This window comes from Cherax quadricarinatus, chromosome 6, assembly GCF_038502225.1.
Source record: "Cherax quadricarinatus isolate ZL_2023a chromosome 6, ASM3850222v1, whole genome shotgun sequence".
In the NCBI taxonomy this organism is placed as follows: Eukaryota; Metazoa; Arthropoda; class Malacostraca; order Decapoda; family Parastacidae; genus Cherax; species Cherax quadricarinatus.
In genome coordinates this window covers 26,715,006-26,735,852 of record NC_091297.1, presented here as the reverse complement: position 1 = coordinate 26,735,852, position 20,847 = coordinate 26,715,006, and the positions used below count along the sequence as shown (strand labels likewise).

At 40.0% G+C, this 20,847-nt stretch overlaps 2 protein-coding genes across 13 annotated transcripts in view; one reads left to right on the top strand and one right to left on the bottom strand.

The window, feature by feature from the left end:
* LOC128692767 (uncharacterized) overlaps nucleotides 1-5,712 on the top strand; it is a 146,162-nt gene extending 140,450 nt beyond the window's left edge. For all 11 annotated transcript variants that reach the window (XM_053782125.2, XM_070081092.1, XM_053782136.2 and 8 more), the window contains 2 exons: nucleotides 1,733-1,865; nucleotides 3,083-5,712. In XM_053782125.2, coding sequence (XP_053638100.2) covers nucleotides 1,733-1,865; nucleotides 3,083-3,212 — 263 coding nt within the window. In that variant the 3' untranslated portion in view covers nucleotides 3,213-5,712. The remainder of the gene's footprint in view (nucleotides 1-1,732; nucleotides 1,866-3,082) is intronic.
* Nucleotides 1-20,847, bottom strand: part of LOC128691962 (uncharacterized) — a 385,950-nt gene that overhangs the window by 357,502 nt on the left and 7,601 nt on the right. The gene's annotated exons all lie outside the window — the stretch shown is intronic.

The window sequence follows — 20,847 nt, the reverse complement described above, 5'->3', positions numbered from 1 at the left end:
GCGAGTACACACAGAAGAATGACTCAAGAGGATGTAGTAATTACTGCAGCCATCGGAAACACTGCTCATAGTTCATGAAGTATATATACACAACTGTATATTGATCATGTGCCCTATTTTGTAAGCACTTTTCTTCCATTAACATACTCGGGTTAAATGTCAGCTTAAGACTTGCACGAAACTAATACAAATGCTCTTCATTCTTTTTTTTAATTTGAAAAAAAATTAAAGAGCTTGGGAAAACATCACTTGCGCTAATATTGATTTGTGGGATTATAAAAGCTCAAAAAAGTATTATTGAAGCAGCGGCAGCAGCAGCTGCCCACATATCAGTTTGTTAAGAGTGATGTCATTACTAACTTTTTCGCCACTGATTAAATTACTGCAATAGTAGACAAAATACCATTCACAGCCTATGTTCGTCTACCACAAACTATTCACTATTTGTTCCAACTCATTGACCGCAATTCACTGCAAATTTTCAAGGGTCAGTATCACCACTATTCATGTCGAAAGAGATACTGTGTTTCCAGCTAAACAAGCACCCTGTTCTGACACTACTTTTTATCAAATTCGAGTGCGATTTTAGCTGAATTGCCCTTAGTTTATTGTTGCATACTCAAAACAATAGCGTGGGGTGTTTGTCACAGTATTTTCTTGTTGTAGATAATGCTGGAGGATGTTTGGGGGATGGTAGAACACCTCCCAGGACAAATTTTTACTCCCTGGGCACAAACCACTGAAACCCAAGAGAAAACATTAAAAATCATTACCAGCACAATAGGCAGGAGACTGCTTTAAAAAATGACTCATTTGCTCAGTATTTACACTCTTCCATATACGAGAGTTTTCAGCTGTTGACAAGCAACTTTATAAACACCAGATAATTTAAGATAAAACTTCCAGGAATTCTCTATCAACTATGTCATGTCTGTCCTGCCACCTCGCACTTTTGTAAGGATATTACGGTTATAATGTGGAGCGCTAAAATAATAAGAGGTCTGAAAAAAGATACAATATGTTTACGGTCTTTCTTGAATTGGACTAACTCTTAGGAAAAAAATATTAGCAGAAATAAAGAAAATTATGCAAAAGTAATAGCAACGTCACGTTAGAATTTTATGATTCTGGGATGAACTCTGTGTCGCACCAATTTATCTAATTATTGTCCAAGAGTTTAACTAAAATGATAATGAAAATCATTGCCAAAGGCATATTTACTTTTCTGTTTCACAGTTTTTAGACAGTTCTTTTGGACTGGATGGAAGCCAGTCTACCAACACAAATAGCTGTACTACAAAATCAACAGATGCAGGAGGTCTGGAGACCTACCCGTACACCCTCCCCAGACAACCGACGCCCGGGAATTTAATAGTTACCTTTTCAGTCGTCAGAAATGAGCACTGAACTACTGGCCAAACTTTTCATACAAGAGTTTAAGCAAATCATAATTAGCATTTAGTGTGGTTGCCTCATCTGTCTTGAACATGTACCCTCCCCTGAAACCATTATTGTGGTGAATAAAAAACGAACTATACCTGGAGAGGATTTCGGGGGTCAGCGCCCCCGCAGCTTGGTCTGTGACCAGGCCGCACATAGAATGAATCTGCTGACGAGGTCTCGTTCCCACCTGGACCATTAACATAGTCATAAGTTTCATTCCCCTATGTGGGGGTTAGTGTATTGTGCCTTATTCTCCAAGAATAAACTAATAAGCAGAGTTAATTTCCAGCGCTGTTCAACCTGATCTGCGTGATCCTGTGGGCGGTGCAGTATCACAAGTACCTCACCCACAATGTCCTCCTCTACGACGCTGTAGACGGCTGGACTACTGAAAACAATGAAGTTTTTGGCTACTCTTACTGGTGAGACTTGGCCGTCTTCCTTCTCTCTTCCCCGTCCTTCCCACCTAGTGTTTTCCCTTTCCTGCTTTCAGTACCTTCCACCTCCAGGTTCTTTTCGTGCGCGTGAGCGTGTGCGTGGGGGGGGGGGGGAGTCCGGGGTGCGCACAGAACGTGCCTGCAAATTGATTAGTGTTTTGTTAGCATGTTTGACCATGTTCAGCTCTATTTTGATATTTGATGCCTGTATAACATGGCTACATGTACCCTGTACTCTTACTACTTAAGTGCTCTCAGTATTGGACTAAGTTGCTTTCCTGTTTCTGGCCATTTTCTAAAATCTCTATCATTGTATTTATGATTTTTAACTATATAAAAGTTTTATTTGGCATTTGATGATTCAGTGTTAGTTTAAGAAACATGGATACAGGAACATACTTTATAAATGAATAGAGTATTTTTTATATTAGAATGGGTTCAGTTCATAACCTCTCATCTTATTGGTATTAATTACATTAGATTTGAGCTTAGTCTTCACTTGTATTATCCAAAGTACATATTATAATCAAAACTAATATCCAAAGTACAATGATTTCCTTTCAGAATACGCTACAAAAACTTTTGATAAATTTAGGCATTTTCAAATTTCATCTATATCACATCTTCCTGCTTTTATAATTTAAACTGTGTACGCTCGCGCGCGCCCTATACCCCGGAACATTGTATGTTTGATGTCTCCTCTGGTTCTGTTACTGCAGTGTCATGTGTCCAGTTCGTACAGTTATCTACATCGACAGTTAAAGGAAATTTAGTGTTTATGCCAAATGATTCAAATTTAAGTGCACAATGTGTAGAAAGTTGTAAATTTTTAACGATGTTGTCCACTACGTATGATAATTAGGCTTTTATAACGAAGTGTTTATTTCACACAGTTATGCTTAAATTTTTTCATTGTTGATAATTTTTTGGCTTCACGATCATTCAGACTGATCTCTTATTCACTTGGTCAATCAGGAAGCCTTGATCATGCTTTAGTCTGCCCAATATCTCTCATATATAAAACTACGAAAAACAACCTTTGAGAAACTAACAGAAAAGAACAAAGTTTGTCTCTGTGTGTAAATGCATTTAAGTGATTAACATTTCTAATCTATTTTTTCTTTGTGGATTTTTTCGTACTTGTAGTCACGCATTTTTATATTTATTTCCATACCACCATTAATGTGCATCTTCCTTGGCAGGCTTGTGGTGGTGGCCATCTTCGTCCATGTAGTCAATATTGGCATCATTTTCATGGGAACTTATGAACCCAAGATCAAAGAGCAGCTCCAGGCGCCCGACCCCAAAGGCGGAAACATTATGCTTTACTGAGTTGACAAGTTGAAGACCTATCAGCTAGCGACGTCGCAGGACGATGACGCCTCAGGCTGCTTACGTCCTCGACTGAAGTCATCTTAAACTAGCAACTTCGTATATATGCGTCGTATGCTAGCGACTTGGCAAGCTGAAATGTTGACCATGCCAAATGCTCAAGGTTCATTTAAATAACATTTTAAAAAATGGCGGGAGATAACTAATGTCACATGAAGTATGAAGTACATCTGGACATTCGATTAACATATTACATAGAAAAATCGGAGTTTTTATTTATATTATATATATATATATATATAAACTATCCTAATTTACTTTATATAAAGGGTAATGGCCGGAGCAACATCGGCGCGGTTTTGGAATAGCCTACAAGACTGAAGAAATGATGCTGAAATGAAATATGAATACGTTATGCTTTTAATATAACTAGATATAGAAAATAACTATAAACTTTTACAAATAACGTTTTGAAAGGAATGAGATATAATGTTGACAGATCAGAATTTCACAGGGAAAGGGGAAGACTGAAGCTTAATTACATAATGGAATAGGCACATGAAAAAAATTGAAAATTCTTAAATATTTTTAAGGGGAAAACTAAATTCTCTGAAAATAATTTAGTTCAGGCAGGACAGCAGATATTTAGGAAGTTTCAGGCTACTCAAGTAAAGACTAGAATTCAATTCTTTAGACTTGGGCTGTTGCAGAACAAGGGAAAGTAACATATATGAGAGTAAACAGAATTAAGGTAGGCTAGTGTCTTCCTCTTCTCTCCATCAACGACTTAATGACCCGGCCCTGATTAAATTTTTCTGTTACTACAGTTATAATTACTAAAGCAACTGTCACTCTTATAAACAGTTTCCGTGATTGTAACCTAGTGTAGGTTTCCTTCTAGTTGTGTAGGATACGTGATACTGTAGACAACATCTTTCTTAAGCACTGAACATTATTCAGATTTTAATAGAAAGTGTTGAGCTTCGATTTATTGTACGACCAGTATAATACGAAAGTCAAATAGAAAAAGGGAATATGGAACAGAGATTGGCTAATATAATAAAGCAAAAAAATAGTGCAAAGGAAGGCTTTTTTGTGCATGAATATTTAAATTATTGAAGTGTAAATATCTGGGTGTAGATATTGTCTACAGTATCATTACTTAACCCTCACCAGTTTCAGAGGTATTCTACTTCAGCCAGTTATTTAAAACTTGTAAAGTTGCTTCAGTATCATGAAATTTGACAAAAGTTGATAAAGACTCGCGGAATCGTATTAACATTATTACAAACAAACAAATCTATAGGCGGGTGCGGTTGATAAAGTAACGAACGCAGCACAACAATATACTTTTTCAAATAATCCCTGTTACGGTACTATATAATTATCTTGAGGGGATGGGAGTGTGATTTAAGGATTTTTGTCTTATATAAATTCCTGTGGCCTATCAAGATCCTGTTGGCCAAAAACGAATTTGTGGCCACACCCAGTGGTACATAAAACTTCAGTACGTTTTTTCAGGATTAAAACCCACAAAGTACCTCTGCAGGTGATTTTTCCTGACAAATACAACTTACCAAAATTAACTGATGAAACGAAACTTAGTGTGGGAGCAATTGTGTCTAATCTTTTAACGGCCGTCCACAGGATGGTCATGTGCATCAAGACATCAAGCTAAGTGCTTAACCTGAAATTAATGTCGCCCTACGAACTGAATGTCCATGGCTCTGGTTAACACCTTCACGATTTACGCTGACAAATCTGGACAGTTTTAATATGCTGAGCCTCATCATAAGCTATCATGGTCAAATGCTTCACTATTGTTAATTTTCCACAGAGAAAGCTTTGCTTATCTCAAACATGTCTCTTAAATATTTGTTAAGAAATTTTTAGTAAATATTAAGGATAATTATGTGGATAAAGGCGCCCTCTAAGATGGCTTTATTTTTAACTACATATATGATGTTCTACAACTGTCGTAATTTCTTGAAAAGTGCATCTCGTAGCTTTAATAGAAAACCAAATCAAAAGTGACCATGGCGTCCAGCAGCATTATATCAGCTGTCGCTGCTACTCCGCCCTTCCATCTCCCCCTCCTGCCATACCCACAATAGCAGGTTATCTCAGGATTACGACCTATGTCAGGTTGAGACCCTCTTCAGGGGATTTATCCCGACGAATTTAATATGTAATGAATTGAAACAATATAAAATGATCTAGAGAAAACTGGAAGCGCCAACAATTCTCTTAAGCCTACTTGCTGATACTAGCTATGTACATATTAGAACAATGTAAAAATAAATCGGCAGTAGTTGCTTATTTGGGAAGCAAACATTAAGCATCTTCAAAATGTTTCTTCCATTACGTCTCTCAGCAGCAATTATTTTGGCCCAGTTCTATCATTGCACTTGAGAAATGGATTAATCCTTCCTTCCTGTGTTTGTGAGGTTTATTTTAAGGCATTATATAATGTTAAGATACAAATAAAAAACTATACAAATGGATTGTGTCATTCATGTTAAGCCCTAAACCCTGTCCTGTGTGTTAGTGCGCTTTTGTGTATTATCAAGAAATTGAAAGATTACAAATTTTGGTTGTGGATTACGGGATGTTGCACAAACAAACGACAGCTTTATTAATTTCCACTGTATTTTTTTGTAATTTCCTTTTAGGTTTCATAAGTAACTATTCAGGTATCCTGAGTCACACCTGGGCATGAAAGTCTCAAACAAATGTGTATAGTATTTGTTGCTGGGATGCTGAAGAACGAGGACCAAACGAATAAAATCCGTATTCCAAACACGATTTTAAGTCTTGGGAGAAAAACAGTTTCAATTACCAGACAGATCTCAACCAGGAAACTGAGCTTTTGGTAAATTTCTAGTGAACCAAATAAATTGAACATTACTGGAAAAAAAAAAAAGAGTCGAGGCAACCTAACCTACAGCAATCCACAGTGAGAGGCGCAGTAGGACGTAGGAATGGTGCTATATGGGACAAGAGGAGAGGGTAGATGGGAGTTGTTGGAACGTAGAAGAAAAGGAGACCAGGGTTGGGGCTGGAGGATAGAAGACGAGGATGACATGATGGTGCTGAAACGTAAAGGGACAGTTTAATCCTTAGTCTTTGGTAAGAGTAAGTCGCCTTACACTCCCTTCCCTTGTTTACCTAACAGTAAACATGTACTAAAAGATTACCTAAAAGCCAATCCAGAGAATTTTATGGTCATACATTGTAGGCAGAGTTTTACAACTGAGCGTATGAAGAATCTATCGTTTCACCAATGTGCAAATTATTGCAGTAACTTGGCGAAAATGTGTCAGAGCATCAGGAGTGTGTGTTTAAATAATATATTAAATTAGCGCTGACTTAAGGCCAAGGTTATATATTTTGTTTTACAGGACCGATAAATTATTAATTCTAATTTATAATAAAATGCAATTTTTTTTTGACGTCACCCATGTGAACATTTTACTGGCTATAGACTTTTCATTTAATATTTAGAAGTGTTTGGCTGATGATTACATTTTATAAAAGAGTTTGGTCTATTTTCACGTTTAAGAAATATTTATTTTTTTAAAATTTCATAAATGAAAGGCAGGTTCGAATGTTCATTGAAAAGTTTTGTAAAGAACTTAAGAAAAATATTTTTTGAAGTTTCATTATTACTGACAATATTTTTACACTTCAATATTAATACGTTTTCGAAATGTATTCCCCATTTAAAGTTTTGCATTTTAATTCTATATTTTTCTCCAGCCTCGAAACTGCAGACCACTAATTACCCAACAAAAGGCTGCAGTTAGAATGATAAATTCTCACTATAGGCAGCACACTCCACCAATATTCAATACACTAAACCTACTCACCATACAAAACATCCATACTTATTACTGCACCTATTACATACATAAAACACTCAACTCTGATATTAACCCTCCCCTCAAACATCTCCTTGCCAACCTCAACAGAACACATGACCATAACACAAGACACAGATTACTCTTTGATGTTCTTCGTGTCCATCTCACGCTATGCAAAAACTCAATGCACATAAAAGGCCCTAAAATCTGGAATTCATTACCTGTAAATATAAAAGAAACACTACCTATTTATAAATTCAAGTCTCTTCTCAAAGATCACTTACTCACCCAAAACCAAATAAATATTGAATAACTGAACCTTATAAATTATATATCCTAAATGTTACTCACAATTATATCACACAAATGTTAAACCTAGGACCCAATCTAACTTTGCTATTTTTTTAAATACACTACCTAACAGAATACTCCATTCGACTGAATGAACAGCAATGCATGCAACCATATGACCTATCTTTGTAATACTCATTTGTGCTTTATAGTTATCTGTTTACAATAATGTTTTATCACTGATTTCATCATTGCTTAGTTAATCTTAAGTTAATTTTAACCCAGCCCGTAATGCTATGCATGCAAGTGGCTTTGGCATGCTGCTCTTACCTGTATTTTTTTGTACCTCTGTATGTATGCTAAAATTACTAAAATAAATAAATAAAATAAATAAATAAAAAAAATAGTTGCCCGTAGAGCAAAATATGTCCGTCCAAAGACTGGGGTGGGGAAAAAGGCAACATCAATTAAGATCATTTTAGCAAGGTTAGGAGGGGATATTAGGCTAATTTTTGTGATAAGTAACATTTATATTATGCTAATTCATAAAAAAAAATCTGTGCTCACGATAAACCTGCCTAAAAGATAAATTATAGAGCAGTTCAGCTTGTTTAACACATATTACCTGTAAAATACGACAGATGTCAGTAGTGTGTCACTGATTACTTGTATTGCATGTGTAGTATATGTAGATAATCCCAGCTTCGTTATAGATAGGCTCCCTTGCTAGTGTGACGTCACGAGGCACTCGCATGTCAGCGGCTAGCCACAGACATCCCTCGCTTCCACCCTGGCACAGACCCGACAGACAGGCCTGGGCTCTTCCTCTCAAGACACTCGCAATACACGACTCCAAACCATCCAACGAGTGTATTCCTTACTCCAATATCTCCTTAAGTACCCACCCAACACAGAACTGTAACTGTAATTTTTTAAATAATTGTTAACAGCATTTTTACCATTTTCCCAACGTATGTTTATCATAACTAAGCGCTAAAGCTTGATATAACATCAGCTGTATGGCAGCCACACCTAAAATATGGAGACACTACATAAACCTAAAGAACCATAAAATATCCTGATAGGAACTCTCTGTATCGTGTTTCTTGACTCAGGTATGTCAGATGGAGACCTTACAGGTGGTCACATTTTTTTCCTTTGAGCCGAAAACGACAGTGTTTGTGTTCTCAAGGTTTTATCGTAACCTTGAAAACACTAACACTCGTCTTCGGCTCAAAGGAAAAAATGGAGACAACCACATTTCTGGTTGTGTAAGAATACAGTTAGATTTCTTTGCACCTTCACCGTGAAGTATTAAGAACATAAGAAAGAAGGAACACTGCAACAGGCCTACTGACCCATGCGGAGCACGTCCATTCCCCCCCTTCCCGATTAGCCCAATGACCCACCCAGCCTGGTCACCTCCACTCATGGAAGGAGCACGGCGCCAGACCCAGCAGCACAAGCTAGTCAGGTCCAACTCACGCCCACATGTATTTATCTAACCTATTTTTAAAACTACACAACGTTTTAGCCTCGATAACTGTACTCGGGAGTTTGTTCCACTCATCCACAACTATTACCAAACTAGTGGTTTCCTATATCCTTCCTGAATATGAATTTTGGTACCTGCCACTTCCCAGCACCATTATAATTGTGTGTTATCTTGCAGGTCTCAGGTAAGAAAGCTGTTTTGTCCGCAAACTTATTTTATCAATCCGACCGTCTCCCACCGAGGTAAGGTTACCCGACAAAGAAAACACTCACCCATTTAATTACAGTCTTGCAAGAAGGGCACCAGCATCACGGTTCAGATATGACCAGACCTAAACCCCCCCCCCCTCCATAGTGCACGCACTACCCCACCTCCAGGACTAACCTGTTTCCCATGAACCCTTTCATACACGTTACCTTGCTCGTACTCAAACAGTACGTCAAATCCTAAAACCTGTGCCTTCACTCCTAACACGCTCACACAAGCCTATTGAATGTCCAAGGCCTCCCCCCCCCCAGCATTATAAACATTTAACCCCCTCCCCCTCCTTCCCAGAGTTATACGACTAGTCATCCTATTTGTTATATACCTTCGAAGAGTTTGGAGTCACTATCGGAATCCGGCAATGGGTCAGGTTCGTCTGGTACTTGCCTGGTCAACCAGGCTGTTGCTGTTGGAGGCCCGCTGCCCTACACATCCATCACAGCCTGGTTGATCTGGCACCTGGTGAAGATACTTGTCCAGTTTCCTCTTTAAGGCTTCTACACTTGTTTCAGCCGAGTGTCTGATATTTTCCGGTAAGATGGTGACTTGTCCTCAGGTCTCTGAATAATACTTTCGATAACTACTACACCTCCTAGTCGCCAAACTCCAAATTCTCTGCATGATATTCACACCACACATTCCCCCCAAATTCAACATCTCTACCTCCAGCCGCCGCCACATTCAAAATTAAATTATAACCTCAGTAGAAATAATCCATTTTTTAGTATCTTAAGATAGTATATTCGCAGAGGTGCATATCTGTTATATACGCCAATTTACCTTAATTCCTGTTAGTGTAGGTCGTATTTGTAAATAGGGGTGCTAAAAACACTATCTTTAGAATGGTGGAATAATGAAACCATTTCAAAAGGTAACAAGTGGCACCAACGTAGAAAAATTAAAAGCCTAGTGAGATCATATGCCGCAGACTGGATAACACAAGTAACTAACTCTTCTACGCACCTGTAGCTCTCGTGTGTTTCTTTGAACTCCAGCAACCTTGTCCATTTCTGTGTCCACAACCCAAACCGCTGAGGCTATAGTCACTGCACTCGCCACCGATTAACGTCCTCTGTCGCAACGAATGTAGTTTCCGATGACCGACGCTTCTTGTTTGTAGTCGACTTCACTGTCAGCTCTTCTCTACAGCTGCCTTCACTAAACTTCCGCTTGTATAATAATTTCTAAAACACCACCAGCAGCACTTGAATCACATCGTAACCCTTAATTATAGTCATGGATAAACAAAATGAAACAACAGCTAGTGTATAAACCAGTGCTCATCAACAGTTCTTTTGAGACGATGTCCTTCAGAAGTTCCTTGCTACCAGTAAACGCCCCGTCAAAAGAAACTGAACCTACCCTTCACTTCCTTGAATTAAACCTGAATGTTTCTCACTTAAGAACTTTTCCATGATTAATCTAATTGTACGAAAGTGGATACGAGTCTACTAAATTGTAACAGAAAAAAACAAATTATATAGAACTTAAGAACACTAAACGAGAAGGGGAGGGGGGAGGGTAAAACGAACTAGAGAAAGATGGCATTAATGAATAAAACCAATAAATTACTGCAGCTATGTACTGCAACACCAAAAATTCGATGCAACAAATTTGGCTTTCTGGTCTGAGGTCAATTAAATAGTTTTATGCACGAGCAAACACCAAGAGTCTTGCGCAGACGCGACCACAGCCGCAGGCACCCCCCCCCCCTAAGTGGGTGTTGTACTTCACTAAAAATCTAACTTTGGGACGAGCTTTTCTACTGCTCAGAAGTGGGGAAGCAAATTTTAAGTTACACCAAGTGTTGAGTGAGAGTCAATCATATCGTGATCTTTTAAAACTCATGTAGAAGTGTCTTCATGGCTGGGAAGGGCTGCAACCCTTCCTCGGCTCAAACTTTATTATCTCCCATCTTTATAGTAAGGTTTTTTAATTACATGGAATATAGAAAAAAAATGAATGATATGGTCCTCAGTTTTGAATGACCGTGTCAATTTTTTTTTTTCCTTTTTACAACTGAGTTTATGGACTTGCATTTGTCATTTTGGAGTCGTGTGCTCCACCATCAACCATCCCTCGGGAGTGATGTATAACGGGCACTGGGAAATGGGATGTGCGGAATGTGTGTTTATAGCATGGGACATTTGCACAGTGGGTCAATCTGTCAGCGCAGCTGTGCGCAGGATGCCAAACGCGAAAGTATATTGACCATAAATCAATTACTCCTTTTTAAAAAGTATTTCTGGAATCCTAAATTACGTTGTCTGTTTGGCATCTAGTTTCCCCAGTTTTCCTTCATTGTTATTATAAGAACATTAGATAGTAAAAACACCACTGTGGGAATTAGTAACTCTGTAAATGGCGTGAAAAATCCAGCCTGGGAGGGCCAGCTGGTGCTTGACTACCTGTAGGGGTCTCCATCTGACTCAAGCGAGTCGAGAAACACGGTACAGCGAGTTCCAAGTTCAGTGATTTTATAAATCGCTAAATCCTTTCGTTATGTAGTGATCTTAAGACACTTAACAAATATTTATTTGCTACCATCATTATCAATTATTTTAACACTATTAATACCAGTGTGCTGCTGCTGTCGTGAGTGACTGGCTGTCATATACCTTATAACCTGAATCAGTGGGGTTATCAAAGCTTATTCCATAGGTGGCCTTGGGAATGATTGGGTAAATATTTTTGTTAGGTGGTTTGGGTTTAAGAGACCTGCTTAATATGGGCCGGCTGGTCTGATGCATTGTTCTTTCATTCTTATGTCCCCACACTCACTAATCCAAAACGATTCAAGTCCATTAGCAACATCTATAAATCGTTTCAAGTCGTACGCCGAAAATCTGCAAATATTTAACCAAAACCGAAAAATTGGCTGCTCGTGTCTCCTCCAGTCGCTAAAGCTTCGACACCTTGGTAACACAGCGTCAGAATCAAACTCCACCATTAGTGCAGTCGGTCGGCACTAAACTCCACCCCCCCCCCCCGCACTAACTCGAGACTACCTAGCCTCCGGAGACTTGAAGGGGATAAATATATTGGAAACTATGTATTTCGGGCTCTGCGCCATCCCCGTATTTCATAAGCTCAGCCTCCTCTACCTCAGTGCACGCAAAAGAAATAGTGAAGGGTGTCAAACTTACAATGCAGAAAAAAAATATGGATACGTGTGTATGTCTGTGTATGAATTTCTGTACATGTACGCACTTTTATACGTAAATTGTACATGTAGTCGTGGAGAGTCCACTACTACAGTGCTCTTCAACTCAAAGGATGAGGCACTGATTAACTCATCTTTTGTATATAGCTCTACTGTCTTCCTATTATGTCCTTTAATTTGTATTGATCAAGCCGCTGGATGGCGAAACGTCTACAATAAAGATATCCAGGTGCTGCACATGTCTAATTTTCATGTTGTCTATATTATATACCATTCATGTACAACCTATTAAGGGTAAAGCTTCTGGGAGACCTATTTCTTTCTTCTTTTACTTTACTTTAAGACAAACGACTCGTCTAATCGCTAAACGATTTGACTTATCAAGATGTGAACTGACTATCTTCTTGGTGGGAAAACAATATTTCAAATTACCTAATTAATGCAAAGCGAAACAATATTACGCTCTACCAGTTCCATTAATCCTACACACTAAGTTTTGGGGTTTTACAACTATTAAGTGTAGTCGTGCGTCTCTGGATAGAAATCTTTGTAGCCACGTAGCTGCTGAACCCATAATGGAACGCTGGAGGTGATACTCGTCTTACCGAGGTCTCCTAGCTCAGACAGATCTCATTATCTCTGCCATGAAATTAATGTAGTGAGAGATGGTGTACGACGGAGAACAATCCACTGTGATGGACGTGTTAGATTTAGGTCATTACAGGAACATAGAAGACAACTGGCTTTTATTACCACGATGTAGCTCATGATGAGTATTCCAAATAAACATGGTGTAAAATGTTAAAGATCGCATGACGCCATACAGTGTGACAATTCTATCCAATAACAAATCTAAGTTTTCAGTAAATCTACATAATTTATCACCGCTTTACGCCCCTCGTGTGCTTAATGCAATTATTGTACAAATTTAAAGCTTAATTTACGAATTATAGAAGTTTTACAAATTAAGACGCACACTTAAACTACGAAACTCAGAGGCCAGTGAAAATATACTTCATGTTAAATAGTTACTTATTATTGTACGTCTTCAATATAGTGATGAATGTATTCTTTGTAATTAAAATGCAAAGTATCGGCCATTTTTATGGTATCGGTATCTTAAGAAACCAGTGGATACCAGCCGATACTTTTTAAAATATTATTACACGTGTGCTTAGACATTGACATTCTAGCTCACGACTGTGAGAGACGGACACAGACAGGAAAATAAAGTAGTGGAGGCAGGATCCATAATGTAAATTATATAAATTATAAATAAATATACATCTTTAAGAGGTACGATAAGGCTCCGAGCAAGGAGAGAGTGGACCTAATAACGATTAGCGAAAAAAGAGGGGCCAGGAGCTCTGACTCAACCCTTGCAACCATATATAGGCGAGCACATACGCACAAGCAAGCAAGCGCACAATCGACAAGTGCCTTTGACAACCAGTAACTAACAATAGGCCAAGTAATAACATCTCAGAGGAATTAAGTTATTTAATATTTAACCTTCCTGTGTTAATACTCATTGTTGAATATATAAGGGAATGTTTATTGCATATAGTCATCAAAATAGGTAGTGTTGGTATCTGAGAAAATTTTGGAACAGTTTCATCCGTATGTGTAACTGGTCGCATTCAGCTCACAACTTGAGTAAGTTTAAAAAGCATCTAGAGAATTTTATTATGTTCATGGGAAATGCTAAACCTGGATATAACAGGAAGCAATCGGATTCGTTCCAAGGAGAGGGAGGATTGCTCAAGTTCCTTGAACCTAGAGCCTTTCACTATCATCGGTACACCTCTTGAAAGGAGCATATAGAAAAGAATTTTTATATTAGACTATTCCTAGTTACATTTATAGAGGAGCGATAAACCCACGGGAGTCAAACAGCGCCAGAGGAATGGGAGCCAGTCAGATTTGATCGAACGAAAGAAAATGTAGTCTCATTTCTCTGGATCAAGAACCCTTCAACTGCACCTTGGCGAGGTTGGACGTATGGGTCTCTATAATCAACACTCTTGGCTGTCCTTGTTACCAAAGTGGAAATAAAATAAAGAACTCCAGATATAGAGCGGAAAAATACTGAGGGACTTAGGAGTGGTAATGTCTGAGGCTCTCATTTTCAAGGATCACAACAGTGCCAAGATCACAACTGCAAAAAAAAAATGATAGAATGGATAATGAGAACGTTCAGAACAAGAGATGCCAAGCCAATGATGATCCTTTTCTAATCACTTGTTCTCTCTAGGCTGGGATATTGCTGTACATTAACATCTCCGTTCAAAGAGGGTGAATTTGCTGATCTAGAGTGTACAGAGAACCTTTACTGCACATATAAGTTCTATTAAACACCTCAACTACTGGGAACGTTTGGAAGCACTTGACTTGTATTCGATGGAACACAAAGAGACAGACACAGACAGACACAGACAGACACAGACAGACACAGACAGACACAGACAGACACAGACAGACACAGACAGACACAGACAGACACAGACAGACACAGACAGACACAGACAGACACAGACAGACACAGACAGACACAGACAGATCATAATGTACACTTGGAAAATCCTAGAAGGGCTGGTCCCGAATCAGCACATACAAATCACTCCCTACGTAAGTAAAAGACTGGGCAGGCGGTGCAAAATAACCCTAATGATAAGTAGGGGCACCATTAGTACACTAAAAAAAAACACCAGAAGTGTCCGGGGCCCAAGACTGTTCAACAGCCTCCCACCAAGCATAAGGAGAATTACCAATAGGCCCCTGGCTGCCTTCAAGAGGGAGCTGGACAGATACTTATAGCCAGTGCCGGATCAGACGGGCTGTGGTTCGTACGTTGGACTACGTGCGGCCAGCAGTAAGTCTGGTTGATCAGGCCCTGATCAACCGGGAGGCCTGGTCGTGGATCGTGCCGCGGGGGCGTTGATCCCCGGAATACCCTCCAGGTAGACTTCATGTGAAAATAAGCCACTTTACTTGACAGGGGGTTGTTCATTACGTAGCAGTAATAGACACTGGTATGAACCAGGATGACACATTGAAAAGTTAATTATTATCTGCTGGCCTACGGTAGCCAGGTTTTCATTCCATTAAAAAATAACTGCACAGTAGTGCATTATTAGTGTGAGTCATAACTACAAACTTCCGCTAACTACGCGGAAATCTCAATAGTCCATATGCAATTAAGCATATCAAATAAAAACGTGAATGGAAGGTGCTTCATGTCATAATGGACTCCATCCTTCCCTGGAGCTGTGGCGGCGAGCATAAAGTCTCTCTCCCACCCTCAGTCCCATAGTGGACATGGAGACAGTCAAGTCCCTGTCCACGATGGAGAGGGATGGGCAATAGGCTCAAACTTTCTCCGACATCTTTCTGATCTGTCTTAATTATCTAAGGGTGTTCGAGCTAACCCCTCCCTCCCTCCCTCCCTCTCTCTCTCTCTCTCTCTCTCTCTCTCTCTCTCTCTCTCTCTCTCTCTCTCTCTCTCTCTCCCTCCCTCTCTCTCTCTCTCTCTCCCTCTCCCTCTCTCCCCCTCCCTCTCTCTCTCTCCCTCTCTCCCCCTCCCTCTCTCTCTCTCTCTCCCGCTCTCTCTCTCTCCCCCTCCCTCTCTCTCTCTCTCTCTCCCTCTCCCTCTCTCCCCCTCCCTCTCTCTCTCTCCCTCTCTCCCCCTCCCTCTCTCTCCCTCTCTCTCTCTCTCTCTCTCTCCCCCTCCCTCTCTCTCTCTCTCTCCCTCTCCCTCTCTCCCCCTCCCTCTCTCTCTCTCCCTCTCTCCCCCTCCCTCCCTCCCTCTCTCTCTCCCCCTCCCTCCCTCCCTCTCTCTCTCTCCCTCCCTCCCTCTCTCTCTCTCCCCCCCTCCCTCTCTCTCTCTCTCTCTCTCTCTCCCCCCCCTCCCTCCCTCTCTCTCCCTCCCCCCCTCCCTCCCTCCCTCTTTCCCCCTCCCCCCTCCCTCCCTCCCTCTCTCTCCCCCTCCCTCCCTCGCTCTCCCCCCTCCCTCCCTCTCTCCCCTCCCTCCCTCTCTCCCCCCCTCCCTCCCTCTCTCCCCCCTCCATATAATGAACCCAGAACATATGCCGAGCGTTTCTGAACACCTTCCTTTTTGATGGCCAACACCCGCTGGTGTATTAGCTTATTAACTAGTGAACAATGATCCCTAAGATAATGATAGACCATATGCATCATATGGCTGTGCTGCTCTCACACTGTTCCACCAAGGGACTGCCAGGCGGGAGCCCAAGCTACCAGAGCTAGAAATACTAGTTTTCGCCACCTCCAGAACATTGGGAAAATCAATGTCATGAGATTTTTGCCAGAGCCTCAAAGTGCCACCAGTGCATAGCCTCCAACACGCACATCGGATGGCAGATTGGAGGGAGGGAAGGATTCCACAGACTCCAGAAGAAAAATCATCACTAGCATGTAAATTCGGGAGAACAGACCATCTTTAGTTCAAAGAACTGGAACAAAGATGTTTATACTCAAGGATATCTCGTGAACATTATAGTTGGAGGTCCCTCATTTCAGTATCAGCAAGGACTCCAAATGAACATCTCCTGTTTGCCACAGAATAATCCCCATCATATTTGCACCCAATCAGACTAAACTTGTGGTGCATCATCCGTCTTACTGATAGATTCATCATTAATACCGGTTAAGTATTTAACAGATAACAGTATGTACCAGTTTAATAAAATTGGCAAAAGCCAGTGCAACCAAAAAATGCAAACCTTGAGTACAACGTAACACACCGGCACTAAAAGTATGCTACTTATTTTAGATACTGTGTTGATTCTAAGTTTTTAAATCTATTTTTAGTTTGTCAACAAATTGGCGCCACACTTACCGAGAAGTATCATGCGATGCATCAGCCATTGAATGTTGAAGACATTCAAAAGTAACATACTCTAATATTTAACGTGGTTTAAGTGGCAAAAAATTCGGTTTAAGACAAAACTGGCAATAAATAAATAAATAATAAATAAATATATATATATATATATATATATATATATATATATATATATATATGTATATATATATGTATGTATATATATATATATATATATATATATGCAATAAGATCACAGTAAACAGGTGATTTCAGAAAATGCAAAACAACCACTCTGAAAGAATAGAGAAATTCCAAGCGCTTTCGTGACTACTCACATTATCAAGGAACTATGAAAGTAAAGCATCCAAGGAAGCTATATAAGGGGTCTGGCCAGCACCTCACTATCAGATCCCACAACGGTTAAACACCTGACGCACGCCGACCCAACTTGGATAGGTCCTTTGCACAACTCACCCACAAACTATTCTACCCAAGAAAATTTAAAAATTATTTGTCCAGTGTATTATTAAATTCTTCCCAAATACTATTAATTATAAATGGATCTAATTTATATAAACCAAAGGAAATATTCATATTATTGTCAAAACTGCTTTTTATGAAACAAGATTCAATTATATTCCTGTCGACCATGGACTTGCAAGTCCATGGTCGACAGGAATATAATAGTTCAATGAAGATAACTTTCAACTACTCAGATGGAAAACTTGAAGTTAAAACTATCAGGGTATACAACAAATTCCAACCATACAAAGCAAAAATGTAATGCGAAGGTCCTTGGAGTGATAATGTCAGAGGATCTTACCTTCAAATACCAGAACAATGTACCTACCGCATCTGTTAAAAAAATGATAGGATGGATAATGAGAACCTTCAAAACTAGGGATGCCAAGCCCATTATGATTCTCTTCAAATCGCTTCTCTCTAGGCTGGAATACTGCTGTACACTAACTGCTGCCTTCGAGGCAGGCAAAATTGCTGACCTGGAGTATACAAAACTTTCACGGCACACACAGGTACGATAAAGCACCTAAATTACTGGGAACGTTTAAGTCCTTTGATTTGTATTCCTTGGAACGCAGGAAGAGGTACATGATAATATACACTTGGAAAATCTTAGAGGGATTAGTACCAAACTTGCACACGAAACTCACTCCCTGTGAAAGCAAAAGACTCGGCAGGAGATGCAACATATCCTCCAATGAAAAGCAAGTGCGCCACGAGTACACAGACAACACTATAGGTGTACCGGGGCACAAGACTGTTCAATTGCCTCCCAACATACATAAGGGGTATTACCAATAGACCCCTGGTTGTCTTAAAAAAGGCACTGGACAGGCACCTAAAGTCAGTACCTGACCAGCCGGGCTGTGGTTCGTATGTCAGTTTGCGTGTGGCCAGCAGTAACAGCCTGGTTTATCAGACCTGAACCACCACGAGGCCTGGTCTCAGACCGGGCCGCGAAAGCCAAATCTGACGCAAAGCTGTTGCACAGCCACATCAGGAGGAACACCACAGTCAAGGACCAGGTAATCAGGCTAAGGAAGGAGGAGAGATCACAAGAAGTGACCGAGAAGTATGTGTGGAACTCAACACGAGTGAGTAAATAATTATTTTATTCAGGTATACACAAATACAGTTACATAATCATACATAGCAGCACATGTGTAGAGAACCTGGGATAACCCAAGAAAGTCAGTGAGACTTATTTCCATTAGGGTCCTTTTCCCTTATTATAATATAAAGGTTATAATATCTTATTATTCTATAATGAAGATTCTATAATGAGATTCAAAGAAGTGTTCACAGAGGATACAGAAGGGACTCCAGAAAGATGGAGAGGTGGGGTACACCACCAGGTGTTGGACACAATACATACAACCGAGGAAGAAGTGAAGAGGCTGTTGAGCAAGCTAGACACCTCAAAGGCGATGGGGCCGGATAGCATCTCTCCTTGGGTCCTGAGAGAGGGTGCAGAGGCGCTATGTGTACCCCTAACAACAATATAAACACATCTATCGAAACAAGGAGATTACCTAAGGTATGGAAGACAGCAAATGTAGTCCCAATTTTTTAAAAAAGGAGACACACGAAGCGCTAAACTATAGATCAGTGTCACTGACATGTATAGTATGCAAAGTCATGGAGAAGATTATCAGAAGAATGGTGGAACACCTACATAAGAACATAAGAAAGAAGGAACACTGCAACAGGCCTACTAACCCATGTGAAGCAGGTCCATGCCATCCCCCGGCCTAGAACAATGACCACCTAGCCAGGTCACTTCCACTTAAGGAAGGAGAACGGCACCAGACCTGGTAACTCAAGTTAGTCAGGTCCAACTCACACCCACCCACACCCACTCATGTATTTATCCAACCTATTTTTAAAACTACACAAGGTCTTAGCTTCTATGACGGTACTCGGGAGTTTGTTCGACTCATCCACAACTCTGTTACCAAACCAGTGCTTTCCTGTCCTTCCTGAATCTGAACTTTTCCAACTTGAAACCATTTCTGCGAGTCCCGTCTTGGCTGGATATTTTCAGCACGCTATTTACATCCCCTTTATTTATTCCCGTTTCCTATTTATACACCTCGATCATATCCCCCCTAATTCTACGCCTTTCTAGAGTGCAGATTCAGGGCCCTCAGTCTATCCTCATAGGGAAGATTTCTGATACATGGGATCGGCTTTGTCATCCTCCTCTGTACGTTTACCAGTGCATTTATATCCAGTTTGTAATATTGTGACCAGAACTGTGCAGCATAATCTAAATGATGCCTAACCAAGGATATATAGAGTTGAACAACCCGAGGATTTCTATTATTTATGCTTCTTGATATGAAGCCAAGGATTCTGTTAGCTTTATTGTGAACACTTATGCACTGTTGTCTTGGCTTCAGATTACTGCTAACCAGAACTCCTAAATCCTTTTCGCAATCAGCACTATCAAGATCTACACTATTCAGTTTATAAGTGGCATGGTTATTGTCCTGTCCAACATTTAGAATTTTGCATTTGTCTATATTAAACTGCGTCTACCACTTCTCCGACCAATGCATCAGTCTATTCAAATCATCCTGGAGTGCACTAATCTCCTCAATAGAATGAATTGGATGGCCTATTTTGGCGTCATCAGCAAATTTGCTTAAGTCGCTATTTATTCTCTCATCTATATCGTTTATGTAAATTGTGAACAAGGGGCCCCAACACTGACCCCTGTGGAACACCTAGCAAGAAATGAGCTTAACGGCCAACACGGTTTCAGGAACGGGAAATCCTGTGTCACAAACCTACTCGTTCTATGAGAGGGTGACAGTAATAAGACATGAGTGGTGGGTAGACTGCATTTTCTTGGGCTGTAAGAAGGCGTCTGATAGTTCCACGCAAGAGATTAGTGCAAAAACTGGAGAACCAGGCAGGGATCAAATCAAATCAAAGTTTATTCTCTATAAGGAATACAATGCAGGGTTTACAGATTTTGGTTATTGTGTGGTTTACATGTAATAAAATACTAATTACAGAGGGGACCACTAGAACACCTAGCATGGCTAGGCATTTCGGGCAAACTTAGAATAATTCTTAACCCTAAATTATAAATTGTGGAGTAAGTTGACTAAATACTAAGTGTCTAAATACTAGTTTGTGAGTTTAGCAATGTGAATGCTTTTGTTTTGGCACAATACATAGTT